The sequence below is a fragment of the Rhizophagus irregularis genome, chromosome 32 (assembly GCF_026210795.1).
Source record: "Rhizophagus irregularis chromosome 32, complete sequence".
NCBI lineage: Eukaryota > Fungi > Glomeromycota > Glomeromycetes > Glomerales > Glomeraceae > Rhizophagus > Rhizophagus irregularis.
In genome coordinates this window covers 932267-955828 of record NC_089460.1, presented here as the reverse complement: position 1 = coordinate 955828, position 23562 = coordinate 932267, and the positions used below count along the sequence as shown (strand labels likewise).

The window sequence follows — 23562 nt, the reverse complement described above, 5'->3', positions numbered from 1 at the left end:
TTCTGTTGTTATATGTAACCTATTTGTAAACTATTTTGAAATACATTACAAAAATAATACAAATATACTTTACTATTACAAAATAATATAATAATTACATAAATACTTCTGAAACACTAGTACCAAAACATTAAAAATATATGCCAAAAAAAGTGTCATTTTTAGCAAAGTATATATTGTCTAATATAAATCTATATATATCAGAAAATTTTAAACAGATGTATAAAGTATTGAAAAATACTATGTGTTATTCAATTCCAAAAAATGTAAGGAAATGAACCCTTTATCAATCAACGCCACTTATAAAAATATTTAGAAATATGTAAAATAATATTCATTTAAGTATAAAGCTACACATAGTAAAATAACAACAGTTTAAAAATGTATATAACAATATATAAAAACATGCATATTGATATTAAAAATGCATATAGCAAATTAGTAATTATATTTTTTAGTTATTGTATAATCATTAATAATGTAGTATTAATTTATTAACATATATTTTATTGTATAAAATTTAATTTAAAATATTGTAAATTTATTTACAAAATACAATATCAATACAAATACATTATCTAATGTAAATTCCTCTTATTATAATTGGATTGTTGTAGATTTTAAGCAATCAATGTACTAAATTTCCGTTGATATAATACCCTTAGTGATATAATCATAATAAGGTGGAAATAGGGCCCCTGAATGCCACTGTGGCGCATATATGAAACCTCGTCCTTGACAGTTATAATAAGTGTACATAAAAATTTTAATAAAGAGTGTACATATATTTTAAAATTTATTATTAAATGTACTACATAAATTTATATATAATTTTTGCGTTCTAATAGAGTGTACAGACAAAGTTGAATCAAAAGCAAATACAATGTACGACAAAAGTTTATTGATAAATCACATGTACTACTAAAGGTTATAGAAGGAAAAAAAACTATTTTAAAACTATTCATCGTTAGAATTAGCATTATTTTTTCTCATCCGCATTATTTTTTCTGCTTCTTTAATGGATTGTTCAAGTTCGCAGGACTTTCCAACAAAATGGAAATATGTCGCATATTGAAGATCTCCTAATTTTAGTGTTTTTCCTAACCAGTGAGAAGTACCATGATATTCTTCTAATACAGAACCCAAATGTGCAATGAAACGAAATGGATTAGACTCACATGTGAATTGTGTACGGTCTTTGCTTATAATCGGAATAAATTCACATGCTGAATCTGGCTTGAGATCATACAAGCGTGCATGAATTTTTCCTTCGTTTAAACCAGATAATAAATCTACACGAACATAGCTTGATCCATGTTTCTTAAATTTGTAAAAAAACCATAAATTTTGAAGAATAATAAAAAAATTTAGTAAAAATAATAAAAATTTAAAATAATTTACCTCAAATACTGCAATAATTTCAGCAATGACAATAGAATGACTATTTTCGCAATAATAATAAAAATCTCCTCTTTTGAATTTAGATGATTGTGGATTTATTTTTGTGGAATCAAAGACCTTTTTGCATGCAGTTTTCCATCGTGTAATTCGTCCTTTTGTTCTTGCTTGATGTTCAGTATTACTTAATCGGTTCTGACGAACGGCAGCCATAATATCCATTGTGCCTAGTTCAGTGACTACTGTGAGATTATTTTTATTGAGTGTAGCTTTATTTCCAACTTTTTTCTTTTCCTTTTGAGTAAAGTAATCATATTTTTCTAAAGTATCAAATAATTTATTAAAACATTGAAAATAAAGAATAATAAAAAATTAAATTCAAATTACCTCGATAATATGACATTGCTTGCATTATTGCTAATGGACTCAATTCATGAGTTTTTCCAAATGCCTTATTTATCTTTTCAAAAAAATTATCCTCAAAATCCAGTTCCAAAGTTGATTGAGTATTTTCATTATCCATTTCATCTAAATCATTATTAGGAACGTCAAGATGTTCAGGAAATTTGGATCTATTCAATATGCGTTGTTGATGTCGTGTGAGCAATTTGCCAATATCACATTCATTATCCAATTCATCCTCTGATTCACCCTCAAGTTCATCAGTTTCACTTGTGTTCTCCATAGGTATATTATGATTATTTATTTTTTTAAGTGAATGTAAGGATTGTTGAATTAATTCTGAAAAAATTTCCTTATTTACTACTATGCCAAGACTGCAAAGTATAATTTTCATAGCATACGAAGTCTAAAATTTCAGTAACATACAATTAATAATAATAAATGATGGATAAATATAAGATAATAATGTAATATATACCTTTTCTATCATATTATCAATATCAAAAATTGATGGAAAATCCGTCAAATTTTTTGGCAATTTTTCTTTAACTGTGGATAATTTGATATTATAACTATCATTATTATCTGGTCTGATTAAATCACCTAAGATTATATATATAATTAATTTAATTATTTTTAAAATAACTAATAAGTTTTAGTTAAATTACTAACCTTTCATTTCAATCATAATATTTTTTAAAATTTTTTCATTCATTGATAAGAAATCTAGTACGGTAAAATCTTCAATAATCCATCGTGCACAGCCAAATATATGCTCAAGAAAGGCAGTAGAAATCATCCACGGACATAAAGGATAATTTGAATAAAAATTTGGCCATTGTTGAATTAATAATATCAAGGTTAATCCCAGATAGATAAAATCATCGCATGATTGCCAAGATATTCCAAATTTATTTCCATTACACGTGGCTTGATTTGCTTTTAAAAAATGTTGTACTCCTGCAAAAAAAATGCATGCGTCCCAAGCAAATCCTACACGATCTATATGGGCCATGCTATGTGATTTCCATGATTCGAACAAAATTCCACAAAAAAAATGGTAACAAGTGTCACCATACATTTCGTCATCATTATTTTTCACAGAATAATCTGTAAAGCCTATGAATAATAAATAAATTATTAATTGTATTTTTTAACTAAAATTACTTCACATTTTACTTGCCTTTTAAAACAGATGATGAAAAAAATCTCTCAGCTGATTCATCTGCCTGCTTATCTTTAGGATTAAGAATATTACTTGTTAAACCTGAATAAATTTCAGAATTTTCTTTTAAAATCCACAAATGTTCAGTAGACATAATGTAATATCCAATTGGACACACTCTTGTTTCACTATTATGCATATTTCGTCCTTAATAATCAAATAAAAATTTATTTATATAAAATCAAATATAATTACAGCATATATTTACAATATTTTACCCTTTTTCACACAATGATAAATATCCGTTCCACAAATAAATGGTAATGAATTATCCATCAAATGTAAGGCTATAGGATATTTCATTTTACTGAATATAGAAGTATTCTAATAAAAAAAAGTCCATTTTAATTATTGCTATTTAAAATCTTTTATTAAAGATCTTACCTTTTTAAGTGCAAGTTCACAAGTAAAAGTTGGATCTTCGCTATAAACTTCACCTAACCAATTCCGATCAAGAGTAGCACCATCAAAATATAAACCAATTGTCATAGCTCCTGCACGATTTAATTCTCTCATAATTAAATTGTTATCATGTGTATTAATTTCTGCTTTTTCCGTTTGGTCTGACGGATTGACAGCAATCACAATTGGCGGTATTCCAGGAATACAAGCTGAAAGAGCATAAACTGTAATATATGTTGCTTTTTTAAAATTGCTAATTTTATTATGAAGTTCCTCTATTGTCATTGTTGTTGGAATTATAGTATCTTCAATAGCACACATCCAATCCATTTTTGCCGCTGTTTACAAACTTCAATCAATTCTGCAACTTTTGTTTGATCTTTTGCACATATTGTAGGACCAGCATAATCATATGCTTTACGCCACATTGTAATAATATCTGGAAAACTTGATGTATTTATTCCATATATATTATAATAAATATCTGATTCATTTCTTTTATGCCGTAAAAATCGAATTGTTGGTCCAGCCAAATTTGCTGTGAGCCAACGTGTTGCTAAAGTGCTAATAGACATAAGCACAACTAAAAAATCAATAAAACTTTCATGATACTCTCCAATTCCTCTCATAGAAGTTACACCACGTTGCAATTTATCAATAACTTTTGTTACAGCTTGTGCCATTCCAACAAATATAGGTCGATTTTCTTCCAATGTTTTGTCAATTAAAAAGGTTATACATTGGCTAACCCAATTCTCAAGCCCATGGGTCTCAACTGCTTCAATAATACGTCCAAGTGCTGGATATTTGTTAACTATTACATAATAGGAATGATCTGATACTTCTTTTTCAACATATGTGCATAATTGTTGTAATTCTGTTGATTTTGTATGTCCAGGTCGATGTTTAAGTGAAGTAATTATTGTTTCATGCAGCTTTTTGATATCGTATTGAGCCCAACTATCTCCAAATTGAGAAATAATACTTGCAGGTATTGGTTGACCTTCTTTCAGGAAAAACAAACAATCAATTTGTGCAATAAGTTCGATAACGTCGATTCCTTTTTTGTACAGCATCCATTTGTGCTAAAATACCACATTTGGAACAATATTTGGATGTTGTATAACCTTCACATTCGTTGCTTTTGATATATCCATGTGCCTTAACATTTTTATCAAAAAGATTATCATCACGTAAAATTTTGTATTTATCTGTTGATGTTCCATATCGTGCTTAATGCTGCAAATGATTTAGAATAAAAACCATGGCACACTAAAAATAGAGAATTTGGATAAGATTCTTTACTTTTATTCTTTGAACATTATTAAATAATTAAATAATTACCTTTTCCTGATGATTCTAAATGCATTCCTGTATTTAAAGTTTCTTTTCGTTTACTTTCAAAATTCAGAAAAGTGGTACGAAGTTTTTTGGAAGGATTTGATTCAGTATTTATTATGTTATCTTTATACATATTTGTTTCAAGATGCTGCCATAATCGATAGCCATCATTAATCCGATGTAAAGTAATAGGCGTTCCAGTATCACAATAATGACAATAAACTTGATTATTACTAAGTTTTTCTAATTTTGGATCTTTTAAGAATTCACCAAGTATCGGTATCTTTCGATTACTTTGAGTTTTAATTTGGGCTTTTGGTTTTATTGCCTGTTTAGCATTTATAAAGAGTGTAGAATTGTCTTTTTGTATCTTTCTCTCTGTGGAAGGACTATCATTTACTTTTACAGGAAAATTCAATTTTGTTTGTACATAAGCTTTACGTTTCACTGTTGCTGTTTTTTCTTCCATTTAAAACATTTAAAACAAAGAACGTTGAAAAAAAAAATTATAATTGCTAACCATAAAAATATTATATAACGCGTACATCATATGTACTACAAATCTATATTCAATTGTACATCATATACATCGATTCTTTATGTCATGTACTACGAATTGATCTTAGATTAATATAAACCGTACAACAAAAAATTTTTGATAATCATATTAAGTGTACTTCGAACGTCAAGCCACAATACCATCAAAAAAGGCAAATTGTGTAACTGTACGATGAACACACAAAAAAATCTAGCCTGAGTGTACGACAAGGTCATTATATATGTATTCAGGGGCCCTGTGGAAATGTGATTTTGACAATCACTTAATTGTAGCGTTGCTACCCAAAACTTATTTAACAATAAAATTCAAAAATCTGAAATTCAAAAACTTTATTTTTAATGAAAAAATTAGTAAATTCAAAACTTTTCTAAATTATAATTAGTTTCAGAAAAGCATAAAAACAGTTTTAGCAATTAAGTTTATTATAAAAAATAGTTTCAAATTAAATTTTGACTAAACTAAAATTTTGAAAAAATAGTTTTGGCAACCATTCTTACTATATATGAAGTCGAAATTAAAACCCAAAAGTAGAAATATTTCAACTTGGGAAGGTCAAAAGTTGAAATTAAAGTTGAAATGGTCAAAATTACATCATAGTCATATGATTTGTATAATTATAATTTAATATAAAATTTTAAACATAAATAACTCCGTCAATATTGATGCTACAGATATGAAATACATATCATTGGAATCCTCTCAATGAGCTGAATCCACCGCGTAAAGATCATAAAAATCGAATCACTGGATGCGGAGTTCGATAACTTTGAATTTTAAAATTATTGTTTACTATAAAAATTATAAGATTATTTAATACCAAATTTTAAACGTGAATAACTCCGTCAATATTAATGCTACAAATATGAAATACATATCATTGAAATCCTCTCAATGAGCTAAATCCAACCATGTAAAGATCATAAAAGTCGAATCACTGGATGCGGAGTTCGTTAACTTTGAATTTTAATATTATTGTTTACTATAAAATCATATGACTATGATGTAATTTCGACCATTTTGACTTTTGGAGGGGCTCAAGTCAAAATCATTTCAACCATTTCGACCATTTTGGAGGTCAAAATTAACCAATTTCAGTTTCATATATAATTCTTACCTGATTGAACTAAAATACAATAATTATATTAATATATATTGTCTAATTAAATTTATATAATTAAATAAAAAAAAAGTTTTTGAATATTCAAAAACAATTATTTCTAAAAAATGAAAAGAAATGTTTAATTAATAAAAAAATAAAAAAAGATAGTAAAGTTTCGCAACAAAACTTACTATTTTTAAATTTTAATGTTTCAAATTGATGATTTAAAATTTAAAAGTCCTGACCTATAAAAAATAAAAGAAACATTAGAAATGTTTCAAACTAAAAAAAATAAAGTTTTATATAAAACTCCAAATAGTTCCAGTTTGAACCAGAAACCAATCCGAAACTGACCAAAAATTCAGTTTGGTTTTCAGATTGATTTTAGAATTGGAACCGTTTGGTTCAGTTCAGTTCTATTTTATTTTAAGAAAAAATGTGAAAATTGGAATAACTCAGCAACCAGTAATAGTATAAAGATGAGCAATAGCTCATTAGAATAGTCTCATCGAGACGCATTGAATGGTAGTAAGATCATTTCTCTAGCTTCAATAGATCATGAGATATCAATGCTAAACAATTTTAAGAAACTAGCGCTAGAATTGTATCTATTGATCCTAGAGAAATGACCTTGGCATCATTCGATAGGTCTTAATAAGATGAATCTAATAAGCCTTTTTTCATTTTTTTATGATCACTACATAATGAGTTATCTTAATTTTTGCATTTTTTTAAATTTTTGAATGTCAAAAAATAAAAATTTTGATCTAAGATATAATCCATCATTCACTGATTGCATTGGAATAATCTTTAGCTCATTAGAACTGTCTCAATGAGATGAATTGAATGACGGTAAGATCATATCTCTAGCACTGATAAATCCCTTTCTAATGCTAATTTTCTAAAACTGCTTAGCATGATTTATCTCGTGATATACTGATGCTAAAGACATGATTTTACTGTCATTCAATTCGTCTCATTGAGACGATTCTAATGAGCCAAAGATCATTCCAATGCAATCAGTAGATGATGGGTTATATCTTAGATCAGAATTTTTATTTTTTGATATTCAAAAATTTAAAAAAAATGTGAAAATTAAGATAACTCGTTATGTAATGATCATAAAAAAATAAAAAAAGGCTCATTAGATTTGTTTCATTAAGATCTATCGAATGATGCCAAGGTTATTTCTTTAGGATTAATAGATATGATTCTAGCGCTAATTTCTTAAAAATTGTTTAGCATTGATTATCTCGTGATCAGCCAGGGCTAGAAAAATTATTTTACATTGTCTTGATTTGATACAATTACAATGAGCTATTGCTTGTCTTCTATCGATCGCTATTGCCGAGTTATTCTAATTTTCACATTTTTTTAAACATCAGATAAAACTGAACTGAATTGGACAGTTCTGGTTAAGGTTGCTTGTCTAAACCTCTTCAAAATCCTACGATTAGTTTTGTCAAAATTTTACTATAGATTTATTATAGTTTTGGCAGAGTTTCAGCAGTTTCGGCATTTATAATAAGTTTTGGCAGTTTCACCATTCTCTAAAGTTTTGCCAGTTTTTTAATATAACTTTAATATAGTTTTGGCAGAATTTCACTTTTCGGCGAAATGCCATCTTGCCTAAACCTCTAGGTTTCAGCAAGCAACCTTAGTTCTGGTTTGATTTTCATTCAGTTTTGGTTCCTACTTGAGCCGAAAAAAAACTGCACTGAACCAACCCATTCAGAGCTTTAGTTTTATATTATGATTACTATATAAAACTTATGATCCAACTGATCTAATTATTCCAAGTGTCTGATTTGAAGTCTACAAAAATAAAAAAGAAACCATTAGTAATAATATTAAAAATTGTTGAAGTTTTGTAATATTTTATTGTAAAACTTACCCATCAATATTCTAAATTCAAAATATCCTGAAGCCTAATAAAAAAAAAAGATAATGGAAATGTCAGTAAACTTCCCCTAATTAAAAAAAAAATGGAAGTTTCATAACAAAAAAATGTTACAAAACCTACCATTTTCCAAATTTCTACATTCCTAATAACTGAACCTGCAAAATAGAAAGGAAATATTTAGTTAGAATGTTTCTTTAAAGAAAATACAAAAAAAAAACAGAAGTTTCATAATAAGTACAAAACTTACCATTTTCCAAATTTCAAAATTCCTAAAAGTTGGCCGAATCTACAAAAAAAAGAGAGAAATGTTCAGTTAGAACATTTCTTAAAGAATAAACAAAAAAAATGGAAGTTTCATAACAAAACATACAAAACTTATCATTTTCTGAATTTCAGATTTCATATCTATTTCTGAAAAATTAACTTTTTAATTATGCATCTTTTTACCTTTTTAAGCTCAAATTGATGATTTCTTTCCTAATATTCTTCCTGATTTTATTCCTGATAAAAACCTATTAAATTTCTTTGTCATTTTTTGGATATCATTTTCATTTTTCAGATTTGTTTTTAAATGTTGCTGTTGCTGTTTTTTTTCCAACAATCCTTCCAACAATTTTATAAACTATCCTCTTGACTTTAATGGTAATTACTAGAGTTTTGAATGGGTCAGGTCAGGTTAATTAATAAACTTGACCTGAAATTTTTTTTCAGGTCAGGTCAGATCAGGTTATATCAGATTATCTGTTTGACCTGACCTGAACTGAAACCTAAAATTTTCAGGATTTTTATTAAAATATCAAAAAAAAAATGTGCAAAACATTTTTTTTGAAAATATTGCGATTCACTTTTTTATATTAAAATCGTATAAAAAGGTGAATCGCAATACCGCAACTAACTTTTTTTATATAAAATCAATATAAAAAAGTGAATCCCGATACCGCAATTCACTTTTTATATATAAAAACAATATAAAAAAGTGAATTCCGATACCTCAATTCACTTTTTATATATAGAAACAATATAAAAAAGTGAATTCCGATACCGCAATTCACTTTTTATATATAAAAACAATATAAAAAAGTGAATTCCGATACCTCAATTCACTTTTTATATATAAAAACAATATAAAAAAGTGAATTCCGATACCTCAATTCACTTTTTATATATAAAAACAATATAAAAAAGTGAATTCCGATACCGCAATTCACTTTTATATATAGAATTAACATAAAAAAGTGAATTCTGATATCGCAACTCACTTTTATTATATAAAATCAATATAAAAAAGTGAATCGCAATATCGCAACTCACTTTTATTATATAAAATCAATATAAAAAAGTGAATCGCAATACTGCAACTCACTTTTATTATATAGTAGAATCAATAGTTTCAGGTCAACAGGTCAATCAGGTCAGGTCAATCTTCATACCTGACCTGAATTTTTTTTAAAAATCTCATACCTGACCTGAATTTCAGGTCAGGTCAGGTTAGGTTACCTGAATTTGGCTGACCTGTTCGGAGCTCTAGTTCAAAATCCCAATACAACCCTAAAAATGAAAAAAAATTATTATGTGCTCAAAATTATTTAAAATATATTTAGCTTACTTGTTTCATCACAATTAAAAACATTGTTTAAATCATAATTTTTAAGAATTTCACGCAATTTATTCCTCTTTTCGTCTAATGTTTTCAGAGGTGCACTGTTTGCTTCACCCCACTTAACATGCTCTTTTAAATTATACTGTTTTTTAAATTTATCCATCCACCCATTAGAAGCTGAAAACCTAGTAATTTCAAATTGCTATGCAAAGAATTTATCTTTTTCGCGCAAGATATCACCATTAATTACAAAATTTGCAGAAAGTGCATTTGTAATCCACAATGAAAGAGCCTCTTCAACTTGGGGAAAATGAACCTGCTTTTCTCTTTGTTTATTTGACTCTTCTGAATCTGGATTAATAAAAAGCCACTTATCTTTTTTTTTAAAAAATATTAGAAACAGTATTTTGTTTGATATTATATAAGTTGGCAAATTCTGTTTGGATAAGTCATAGTGCTTTTTGAGAATCTAAACAGAGTTGGTACTTCTGCACATGTGTTAAAACAACTCTTTTGTTTGGTTGAGAGGACTCTTTGGTGGATTTTCTTTTTTCTTGTTGAGACATGATACATGTTTTGTGTAAAACACAAACTATTCGATGGTTTTTTTATTAAAAACATTTTTAAGAATAAAACATTTGTCACATGTAGAAATTTGGGCATTTACATTATGTAAAATAGCTGATAATTTTAATGTAATATGTGGTATAACCTAATTATTATTACATTTTTATTATACACAATTATATAGGGACAAAGGTGAATATCGGTACACGTTACATCGTGAATCTTATATAATATCGGTACAGTGAAGTTTTTTTATTAAATATGAAATGGGACAGTGAAAATTTATCGATATAAGAAATTATCAGTATATAGGGTATCGGTACATTGAGGTTTGACTGTATTAGTTAAATGGATTTTTTTTGAAAATCAGTCTTATTTTTTCTGAATTATACTTTTCGTCAAAATGACAAAATACTAATTAAATTTATTTTGACAGATGTAATGTATTTTGTAAGGTTGCTTACCAGTATTTATTTTTATTTTATATTTATACAAATATCTGATAAATAGTATTTTTTTTAAAAAGTATTCACAATCTTTCAAATCTATAGAATTATTTTTAAACAATTTTCTCTTACTTTAGTAGAATTAAATAAAATTTGCTTTACTGTTTAATTTTCTATTTTATTGTGCATTGTATAAGAAGATTCTATATTTAAAACAAAATTTCCGATCAAATAACATTGGATGTATTAGATTCAAAGCAAATTTGAAGTGATATGTTCAGATGGTTTATTTCTTTTATTTTTTATTTTTATTTCTTTAAAAATTACAAAATGTCATGATATAGTAGGTCTTGTAGTATCCTTATATAAAAAGTAGGATATTATATATTAAAATAGAATATTCTAGATGCTATGTATTAATTAAGCATAATTAGCTACCTAACAGTGCACATATGAAATACCTGGGATATGACAAGTAGTTTGTCAGTTAATTATATTAGAATAGTTTTTATACTTGTAATTTTATCTTGTATGTATTTTATTTTAATAAACTGCAAAAAAAATAATTTAGTAATCTAAACATTGTGGTCACATATGCATGAATTAGTAATCTAAATGTTATAGTCATATACATATATAAACGTTACTTTCACATAAAAAACAATTATTATATTAGAGATTTTATTATTTTCTTTTAATGTAAATACTAATACAATATGAATAAATAAATATAAAAGAGTTATACATATTTATCCTAAAAGTGTAACTTATATTTTTTATTTTATCCTTTATTAATTTTATTGATTATAATTCTAAAAGCTGTAAATTTAGATAGCAAAATGTTTATGGATTTTTTAATAATAAAATTTTGAATTTAAATGTTTTTATATGATTTTTATTTTAAAATGGTCAAGTTAAATTGATTGATGACTTTAGATATGATAAATGAAAAAATATATTAAAACTAAATTATGCGATATAAGAATAATATTAAAATTTTTTTTTTTGTGGTAAATCAACTGCGGTGAAAATCGAGTTTTTTATCGAGTTATTAAATTGATTGATGCTCGTTTTTTCGCTTTAACTGAAAAAATAACAAAAATTAAAGATTTTTTCGCTTACTAAGTTACGCTATCTGAGAAATTATTGTGGTAAATATTTATTTTTGTTAACATTTTAACGGAATAAATTTTATATATTTAGCATTTATAAAACACCATACTCAATTAATTAAAATGTCATAAGATAATAAATTGAAATTTGAAATTTGAAAATTTAAAATTTGGACTTTTAAATTTAAATTTTAGCGATTTTAAAAAAAAGTTTGGATCCGAATTTGTTTCCATATTTGTTTCGGTATAAATGAGAGAAGAACCTTGCCACTGTTACTATGTTTGCTACCGTTGTTATTGTTTTTCTTCAAGCCTTTGTTGGGCTTGTTTCCGTTGTGTTTATGGCTTTGCCAATGACTACGATTCATCTTTTCAAATTATCTTGATATTTTTATTGTTACAATTTTGATTTTATTATTAATATGAACAACTGAAATGATAACGACATAATTAGGCAAACTGAAAAATAAATACTTTTTTTAAAGATTCTTTTGCACTACTTGGAATTGACAAAAAATAAACTACTATCATGTGAAAACGATATAAAATATGCATCATGCAATTTGCAAAAAAAATTTATTAAAAATCTAATTTACGAGTAATACAAAAAAAATTTATTAAAAATTAATTCACGAGTAATGCAAAAAAATTTATTAAAAATCTAATTCACGAGTAAAACACTAATAACTCAGCCTATTATCATCTAATACTTTGTTTAATTAAATGAAGAACATTGCATTGGTCAACCCATTTTTGACTTCTTCAATTGATCCCACACTGCTTCCTCCACTGCCTCTACTGAGATCTGATTTTTCATCACCGTCCCAACGAAAATAATGTTTAGCACGATTAGCGATCAGATGAGCATAATAAACTGCCGGAACTTGTGAAATTGAAAGTGTACACCTTTGAAAAATAAAATAAAATAATGTTATATATAGGTTTAAATGCTGAAAAATGAAATACTCAACAAACAAACCTAGCGGAAAGGTAACATAATCGATAAGTTAATGTTTGAATTCCATCTGCAGTGAAGTCATTTTCATCATGAAGAACATTATAATGTATTGGACGAGATGTTCCTTGTAGGCTGGAGTGAGATTGTAAGACTGAAAAAAATAAATAATTAATATAAAGTTTCTTAAAAAAAAAAAAATTTAATAAATTTCTCATTCTTACAAAAATCAAACTCTTGTTCAACGAGAATTGTCCTGTCAACCACTGTTCCCGGACGACAATTGCCCAATTTATCGCCTTCACGTGGTTCAGTTGGCATAAATCTGGTATGATGCCTCTTTTGCAATATAATACTATATATTTAAAGGGATTAGTAAATTTAGAAATTATAAAATAATAATGGTAACAACATGACTTCAAAGAACTTACAATGTTAGTGTAGGTCCCGAATTTCTGTACACACTAGCAAAGACTTCTTTAAGTACTTTTACTTCATAAGTTTTTACATGTTGAAATTGATTTTCACCAACTCCATCACGATAAAACAAAATTTTTCTCGGTAAAACTTGATTTCTTTGATAAAAAACACGAAGTAAATCGATTACTATTCCTTTGAGATCTTCAATAATTTCATTTCGAGGATCCCTATTAACACTAAATCTTCCAGCGTATTTAGTAGCTTTTGAATCCAATGAGGCACATACAGCTGCAATACTTGGTTTATTATCACCTCTTCCGGAATGGAAAACGTCAGCGCCGAATATCATTGTCGGTTCTGAAGATACAAACCCAATTTGATCGTTGGTTAATATTACGTTTTGTCCACCTAATTTTGCGTTCACTTTCAAAAAGATGTTTGAACAAATTTGATCGATTCCATTTTTTCTCGTTAATCGTTTGAGTAAAATACATTGAGTTGGAACACCCAATTGCGTGTCCCCAATCCTTTTAATTTCTCCATATATTGGACCCGTTGCTCCCAAAATACATATAATGATATGTGGAGGATAATTTTTGTTAAACAAAGATTTGTGACAAGCAATATTCAACGCCGTAGTAATTTCGCCTTGAGGATTCGCATACATGACGTAAGGATCATTCGGGATGTTCATTCCTTTTTGATTGGCAATTTCACGAAATCTTTTCATAAATGATTTCACCAATTGTTGAGGAGCTGAACGTTCTTGATCAAAAACAACCACAGCCCAGTTTACCAATTCAGCGCCCTAAATTATAATAAAATAAATTTATAATTAAGAATAAATTTTGACGAGCAGAAATTACAATATTAGAAACCATTACAATATAATGACCTGGCAAACGACTTTATTCACAATATTCCAACGTCCATTTTCAGGGATGAACTCTGATTGGCGGTTTTTTTCATTAAAAGTTAAACGAGGAGGATTGAGTACACGTCCTAAATTTTGAAAAGATTAATATTAAATGAATAAAAAAAAAAAAAATTTTTTTTAAATTCTATTAAAATTTATAGATACCGTTAAGAACCACCATGTTTTTGCAATCGACTTCCATACCAATTGACTCAAGATGTGGATCTCTATCATGTTGGAAGACGTCTGATACAGCATTCAAAATTCGTTGAAACCTTTCTTGTGGCTTTACACACGTATGTTTAATCATGTCAGAAAGAGTAATGTCTGGCAATGGTCCTTCGAAACGTTGGCCTGTATTATTATATTTAATTAAATTTAAAAATTAATAAAATTTTTTTAAAAAAATAAAGTTGTATACATTAGATAACTTACCAGGCAAGACGTAACAAACCTCAATGGGCAAGTAAATACCTCGATTAACGAGGATGCATGGTAAATTTGGAAATTTTAATGTAATTTCGTATTTAGTAAGAAAGTATTCAGAAATGGACATATCACTATTCTTCTCATCATTATAGAACTTAAGGTTATCTGCCGATTCTTTTGTAATGCGTTTGATTTTGTACACGGGTTTTCGATTGTGATGATGTAAAGTTTCAACATTTAAATTTTTTAAGTACTAAAGAATAAAAATCGTATTAATAAATAAAATATTTAAAAAAATTAATTTAACAATAAAACAATAAATATTATTTATTCACCTTTGATAGAAGGATTATTTCACTATTACTTAATCCACGAAAACGTAGTTCTTCTGTACTACGTTTCGATAAAATTTTGCCAATTACCTTAAATCATTATTAAAAATAATTATGATAAATAAAAAAGCAACGAAAAACAAAATAATAATAATATTATTAATAATAATTTTTATACCTCTGGTAAAGAACCGGAAGGATAGAAAACTGCTGCGCAAATATCAATATTGATAAACAACTGATCTGTGTGTAATTCAATAATAATTTTATTAATAAATAAAAGAAGTCAAATTATTGTAAAAAAGAAAAAAAAACCTCAAATTTACCACATCCAGGACGTAATGATTGATAAAATCCTTGTTTTAATTCGACACCGCTTGATAAGATAATGGGTATATTTTTGGGGCTAGGTGGATAAATCCCTTTACCCGATGAAAGATACTTCTGCCGAACATTAAAATTGATATACGCGTTCAATGCCGCCAAACACGTGATAACCATACTTGTTATTGGTCCTTGGCTTGAAATATAATTTCTAAGCCGATCAAGGCTTAAAGTTTCTATGAATTTGACGGTGGCTTCGTACGATCCTTTTTTAATGGTCTTATCGCCATTACTTCCTATAACAACCTAAATTAATTTGGGAGTTTTATTAATTCAATAAGTTTTAACGTGGCTTGGTTTTTTTTTTTACAAACCTTGAATTTGTTCCCTTTTCGTTCATTTGCCAATGGTAAAGGAGTAGAAGAGTAAATCGAGGAATTTCCATCAAATGCCGCGAAAAATTTTCCGAAATTGTTTTTATTGGCGACTTCATAATAAATCTTATTAATCGTTTGTTTGTTAATCTTCGGAGCAACATCAAAACTATAGTGATATAAAGAAATATTTGGAAACTAACGAAAATCACATGTTAGTAAATGATCATCAAAATTGTAGATATTTTCTTTTTTTGACTTACTTGAACGACTTTAAGATAATTTGTTTTAAGTTTGATAGGTCTGCCTTCTTTCCCATAACCAGGTCTTTGAGCCATCTTATTATCCAATTCATATAAGTTCATATTTCTTAATCTTTCTTCTATTTCCACTATTAAAAAATAGAAATAAATATTTTAATTATGAAAAAATATGTATATGTTTTTTTATATAATTATTGATTAATTACTTTTTTTTTTTTTTTTTTATGATCACCTAGAAAAGAAAATTTGAAAATAATTTTTTTTTAAAAAAAAAAATCTTGCAAAAGATAAAAAAAAAAGAAAATTATTAAGGGATAACACCATTTATATAATCAATGAAAAAAAAATCCATCGTCATCATATTGAGTTATTAAAATAGAAATCAATCACGCAGGGTAAATGTAATAATTATTTAATGATGAAATAATAATAATAATAATTATTATTATTATAATGATATATATATCAAAGAAGTGGCAGTGTGATTTGATATTATTGTATATACGTTTCGTAGCTGATTTAATTGTGTAATAATCTTCGGGAGGCTTGGAATATTTTTTTTTTTGATCCGAAATAAATAAATGATTGAACGATTTATTTAAAAAAATTTATATATATATATATAAATACAAGTGGGACATGTAAATAACACGCGTTTTTTTTTCAAAAAAAAAATAATAGCAAAAAGGAGAATAAGGGTAATGAAAATTAAAATACATTAATACATGAAAATAATACAAGAATTCATAGCTCAAATAACAAATAAATGAACAAGATATATAATACAAAAGTATGAAAAAGTTCATATTAAAAATATTCCAAGACTCGTACATTATATTATTATTATTATTATTATTATTATTATTATTATTATTATTATGATTTATGAATTAACTTCAACTTCAACATCTTGAATATCCTCCATGGGATATTTTTTAGGAGGCGGTAATAAAGGGGGAGGTGGTATTATAGGAAAAGTTGAAGCATTAGTATAATTTGACTCTATAGTTTTAATGGAAGATATTGATGTGGATGTTTTGTGTCTAAATATTTCAATTTGTTGCTTCTGTTCTTCCAATAAACTATTTATAGATTTTTCGACACTTTTATTATATATTGACGAATTTGCTATTGATTTTGTCGGTGATGACGGTTGAGCAAAAGTAGCAGTCGTCGGTGTATTTAAATTAATTATATAGGAATTTGAACGACTATAAGCTAATTTATCGGTTGGAGTACTAGGTTCTCCTGAAACATGACGACCATTTATTAAAGTTTGACCATTCACGGTTGTTGGAGTTGAACTAACCAAAACAGCACCTGATGTTCCAGTTATATAATATCTAGGATAAATGATTAAAATCATTGTAACCCATAATATTAAACTTCCAAAATTTACATGTATAATAAACATATCCAATAAAAGTTTTGATGTAACTGAATGATTTCCATAAAGTGAAATAAAAATACTTGATAATATTCCAATACTTATAAATAAAGCTCCAACCATCAAAGATTCATTCATTTCAATAAAATAATGAATTCGAAGGATCGTTTCTTGACCTGATGGAGATCTAGTGTGTTGTATTGATTTTAATAAACCATTCAACCTTTTTCCATTTTTTATTCCAAGCAAAAAGATTATAAACATTTGAGTAGCATAAATAGATTGAGGAATGGTCTCAATGAGAATTTCATTTTTAGTAGTAAGAGCTCTCGCCAATGGGAAGATAAACATAGAAGCAAAAACCCAACCGACATAAAATCTGAATTTCCAAGTTCGCATAAAAGGTTTACCACCCATTTGACTGGACAAATGACTCCAGAATGCTTGCATAAGGGCCAAAGTTCCAATTTGAAAAGCAAAACAAAAGGCTAACAAATATTCTGTGAATGTTTTTAATAATAAATTTTCTTTCGACCAATGGAGGCCATTATCATCATAAATTGGCTTTGTATATATTTTGTTATTTGAAGTATCAGTAATAAAACCTTCATTATATTTTATATATGTCCATGCAATATCAAATATCTAAAAAGAAATAATAATTAAAAATTATTCATATATCATAATACGTTAAAAGTTTAAAAACTTACGGCTTGAACAGGCAACATCAAAAAAATCAACAACGTAATTATTGATTTTAAATCGAAATTACATATTTTGCTCCATTGTAAACTAGCAAATCTATCGGTTGACCATACCCGATAGATAAACCATAACCAGATCCATACATCAATTATTACTCTCTCTAAAAATGAAACGGAAAGATCTTTGTGAACTCTCTTAAAAAAATTTTATAATTAGAAATAAAAAGTATATAATATTTACCAGCAAATGAAAAATCACTAGAAACCAACCCCATTCCTATTTTCCGTATTTAATAGTACCTTTTACTTTTATTTAAATACGTATCGTTAATTTTAATTTCTTTAGTAAGACATCAAATCATGAATTTGTTTTTAAATTTTGAAGTTCGAATAAAAATTTTCATTAAAAAAAAAATCCGTATGGGACCTTTATATATTCGTTCAAAACGGTTAAAGGAAAAAGAAAGAAATAATAAATTAAATTAATTAATTGTTAATTAAAGATAATTGATTAGAAAACGGATTTTTATCATTAAAACATTAAAAGAGAAAAAGAGAGTAAACAAACAGTAATCCACAACATAACATTAAAAAGGATTTTAAAAATATGGGGGAAAAAAAAAATAAAAAAGTATCCTTACCTTTTTAGCTTTTTTATTATAATACTGTAGATCATAATCATATGTTTAAATAATCGGCGTATTTGTAAAGTATAAATATGCAGTATAACATTAGTTGCATTATTTATTTATAACTATAAACATATGATCTCATTCTCCGATCAATCCGAATTCTTGAAATTATTACAATCGGCATTTCGTCCGATATACTTTAATCATTTTCATTTCATTCCCATGAAATTTAATATTTTATATATATGTCATATCCGAATTTCCGATCGGAAAGTACCAAAGATGGAAAAGAATTCGATCAAAATTGATATGAAGCGGAAATTTAGGATATGAAGTTATATGCATAAAGTACAATTTATTTTTTTTAAAAAATATCATATAATCATAAAAAGTTTATTTTTATAATTTTCTTCCGGAAATAGTTCAAGATCATAATTTATATCGTGTTACATTAATACATTAATTACTTGACCATAAATGAAAATATGATAATCCCGTATTCCCAATACTTGATCCCAAAAAAAATTAACTTGATGAGCATGACTAACCTTTTTTTAGTAATTTGTTTATAAATAGTAACTATTTCGGTTTTTTTTCAATGTTATGTTAGGGTTATCATATGTTTAAACCGGAAATAATCTCGAAATTATCAAATTTTTACCTTAGAATTAAAATAATAAATAAAAATTTCCCCAACCCCAAGTTTAAAGTGACAAATCGTCGATTACAAAATTGATTAGAAAAACAAAAAAAACTTGTAAATTATTTATAAAATTTTTAATATGCGATATCATACATGCTTGATTTTAGTAAGAATTCAGGTTTTTATTATTTAGCTTAATTGACTAAATTTGATAAATAATGGATAAATATATAATTAAGATTTAATATAATTAAACTTATATGATGTGCAAGGTATATATATATATCATTGCAATTTGCAAGAAAGGATTAATCGTCGTAAGAAAGGATTAATCATTTAAAGAAAGGCTTAATCGTCGTAAGAAAGGATTAATCATTTAAAGAAAGGCTTAATCGTCGCAAAGAAAGAAATTGATCATTCAATCATTGCATGAAAGGCATAATCGTCGCGTGAATGGCCAATCATAAAATGAATGGAAACATGCGTATTTATAACTTTATTTTTATATACGTTTTTTATCCATTATAAACATGTGATGATTTAATGAAACTCATACTAGAATTTCACTAAAGAGCTTTATTTAATTACATGCTATGTTTAAATCTACGTCTATATATAGTAATTAATCATCTACTTTATCATACTGGATCATAAGGTATTAACTTATTAACACGTGATCCTATATGCTATGAGAAATGCACAAGCGATGGTCAATAAAGGACTCGATATTGTCAAACTCAGATATAATAATATATTGGGATTTGGGATTCATATGAAATTATTGAAAAATATCGTTATATCAAATTATAACAAATTGAAAATTCTGAAATTGATAAATGCTAGTCCATTTGTTAAATTGGAATGGGATAATATAAAAGATTTAACTTTACCTTTCTTACATACCTTAATTGCTTGTGACATACCAATTAATTATTCTAAATACCGATATTTATATGTTCTCTCATATAGTGGGAAAGTGAAATTTTATCGTTATATAGAGTTTTTAATATATATCGGTATATCGAATGAGGTTTGACTGTACATGGTTTATTTTAATCTCATTTGGATGTACGATTTACTATCTCATGTATGAGATACTCCACTACTGAAGGGTTTCACTACTGAAGGTTTTGTGGTTTTTGTGGTTTTTGTGTAGCATTTACTGCAAGTAATCTAATGAAATGCTGATCATTTGCGATATTTCTTACTGTATGTATATTATGCAATTTTTTAAATATAAAATGTTTTTTTTCATGATAATGTTACGAAATGATAATTATTATCTATAAAGACTTTATTATATCGTTTATATCAGATTGAGTGAAACATCATATAAAAATTTTGGGTCAAATATAATATTCTTTTTTTATAGATAATTTTCTTCTATTAAAGTTAACAGTTGTGGGATGGGAGAATAGAGGTATCAGTCGCTCATCCAATAAAATAAGTTTTCATAATGTTGAGTGAAACATTACGTAAAAATTTCGAGTCAAATTAGTTAACAGTTATTGGATGGGGAATAGAGATGTCAGTCGAAGATCGTTATCCCGATACATTTCATCCTATGGAGTGAGTTTTCGGGTGTTTTGGTGGAACATTACGTAAAAAATCCGAGTAATTAATTTAATAATATTGGATGGGAGATCTGTCGTATAAAGTTCGAATAATTATTAATAGTATTGAATGGAGAATCAGTCGAAGACCGACCTCATTCAATAAAATAAGTTTTCGTGAAACATTAAATAAAAAATTCGGGTAGTTATTGGGTGGAGAATGGTTGAAGGCCGATACCTTATGGTTTCGTGGGTGTTGAGTGGAATATTACGTATAGTATGGGATGGGGATCTGTCGTAAAGAGTTCGAATTAGTATTGGATGAGATCTGTCGTAAAGAGTTCGAATGGGGTTCTGTCGTAAAGAGTTTGAATTATTATTGGAAGGGATCTGTCGTAAAGAATTCGAATTAGTATTGGATGAGATCTGTCGTAAAGAGTTCGAATAATTAATTAATGGGAGACCGATCATTCAATAAAATAAGTTTTCATAATGTTAAGTGAAACATTACGTAAAAAGTTCGAGCAATCGATTAATAGTCATGAATGGTGAATAGTCGATGGAGTGGGTTTTCGGGGTATTTGGTGGAAGGTTACGTAAATAGTCAAGAGTGGAAGTCAGATATCCCTAATCCCTCATACCTCATTCAATAAAATAAGTTTTCAAAATGTTGGGTGAAACATTACGTAAAAAATTCGGACCGATATCCTTATTCCTTCATACAAATTTTTAATAGAGTACAAGAACTAGAACGTACAAGAACAAGTATTATATAATGCATATTACTTAGTCACAATCTTGGTTTAGACTACTTTAGTACTAGGATTTAGATGATTTTTATTACGGTTCCATGTACCTTTTACAGATTATCTCTTTTAGATCGTGGTAAAAATTATAAAGTGGCCAAGTTGCCAAGTTCTAAATTTTGATTAACCATAAGAGGATTAATATTTATAACATAGTTTATATTTCCGTTTGGATATTTTGTATTTCCGTTAAAATCAAATGTATCGGATTGAAAGATTTCTTATAGCAAAATAAAATTTTAACGTATAATAAGTATAATACGTATAATAAGTATAATAATTAAAATAATATCTATATCATATCACTATATTTTTCGGAATGCAATAAGAAGGTTTTTTTGATCGGCAGAACCTTTTTTTTTATTGTTACAAAATTGTAAGAGGTCTTTATGATCGGCAGAACCTTTTTTTTTTGTAACAAATTCTTGTTACAACATGGTCGATCACCAAAGTAAAAAGAAATTAGGATAAATTTATACGCGATTAATAATTTGTAATATGATTAGTATTATAATATTATGGTCCTACAGAAAATAATAATAATTAAATCGGAAAATTGTTTTTTTTAAAAATCTTAGAATAAATCATAGAAATAATAATATTTTCATTTATATAAAGACTTTTTTTTTTGATTAATAATATATATGTTTATTATCGGTTGAAAGCGAAGAAAAATAGTAAAAGACTAATAAGATTAAATAATATTGTAATCAAAAAAAAAAAAATTTGTCATATATTTATCGAACGATATTCAAAAAAAAAAAATTATATATTGTGTAATATAAAGATATTGTGGATATAAAAAAAATCAATTTTTTTGATTTCAATGCTCAATGCTCTTTTTTCTTTTTTTTTTATTTTCTTTTTTTTTGAAATTTTTTTTTTAAAAAAATGATATTTTTTGTGAAAGGAATTTCCAACGTGACTGCGCCACGCATAAGTCACGTGTATAATTAATTTATACTGTCTTTCAGAACGCATTTAAATATTCTCTTAAAAAAAACAAACCAAAACAATCTTTTTATTATTAAAAAGAATTATTTAATTCAGGAATTACTTTATTGCGATATACATGTAATTATGTAGAATAAATGAAAATAAATGAGAAAATTATATAAACCAAAATAAAATATAAATAAAAAAATATATTTTTTTTGAGCGAAACCTTTTTTCTTTTTATGATAAATTATTAAATTCATTCATGACGTAAATAAATATTTTCACGTTTACCATTTAAAATTCTTTATTCGTTAATTATTGCATGAATTAAGAAATTTTGATTGGTTGTTTAATTAATAAATTTCATTGGTTACATTACAATCGAACAATCAAAAGTATTGTATTATGCACAACAAAAGCTTTCTTCAAATGAATTTAATATATTCTTCTTGGGAAAAAAAATAAAAAATAAAAAAAAAATAAAAAAATTCTCATCAACCCAAAAACTCAAAATTTTTTCATTACCAAAAACCGAAATAATTATAGTTAAAACCGAAATAACTATAGTTTCAACTTTATTTGGTTAATCGAACAAAAGAATTTTCGAAAAAAACCTTAAAATATTTTTGATTAAAACTTTAAAACTAAAATTAGATTATTTTATTTTAGGAAAAAGGGAAAAAAAAAAAATAAAGTATCATTGATTATTTTGATTGATTTTCAAAAGATTTTCGAAAGTAAGAAAATTCTAAAAAAAATTAAATAAAGAACCTAAAAAAATGTAAAAACCTACTTTAAAACTTGAATATCGGAATTAAATACGTAAAATTT

At 26.5% G+C, this 23562-nt stretch overlaps 2 protein-coding genes across 2 annotated transcripts; both read right to left on the bottom strand.

Annotated features, from left to right (window-relative positions):
- Window positions 1–957: 957 nt before the first annotated feature.
- Window positions 958–5237, bottom strand: OCT59_023008 (uncharacterized protein; the record flags this gene model as incomplete). The annotated part of the gene is made up of 11 exons (XM_066150495.1): window positions 958–1320; window positions 1402–1718; window positions 1786–2206; window positions 2279–2403; window positions 2473–2919; window positions 3059–3172; window positions 3244–3349; window positions 3410–3651; window positions 3747–4433; window positions 4522–4659; window positions 4772–5237. 11 exons carry the CDS (start codon window positions 5235–5237, stop codon window positions 958–960), a joined length of 3426 nt encoding a protein of 1141 aa, XP_066006521.1.
- Window positions 5238–16950: 11713 nt separating this feature from the next.
- On the bottom strand, window positions 16951–18734 carry OCT59_023007 (uncharacterized protein; the record flags this gene model as incomplete). Its single annotated transcript, XM_066150494.1, has 2 exons — window positions 18400–18734; window positions 16951–18319 (listed from the first exon to the last, which is right to left on the bottom strand). Exon 2 carries the CDS (start codon window positions 17902–17904, stop codon window positions 16951–16953), a length of 954 nt encoding a protein of 317 aa, XP_066006520.1. The 5' UTR covers window positions 17905–18319; window positions 18400–18734.
- Between the last annotated feature and the right edge of the window lie 4828 nt (window positions 18735–23562).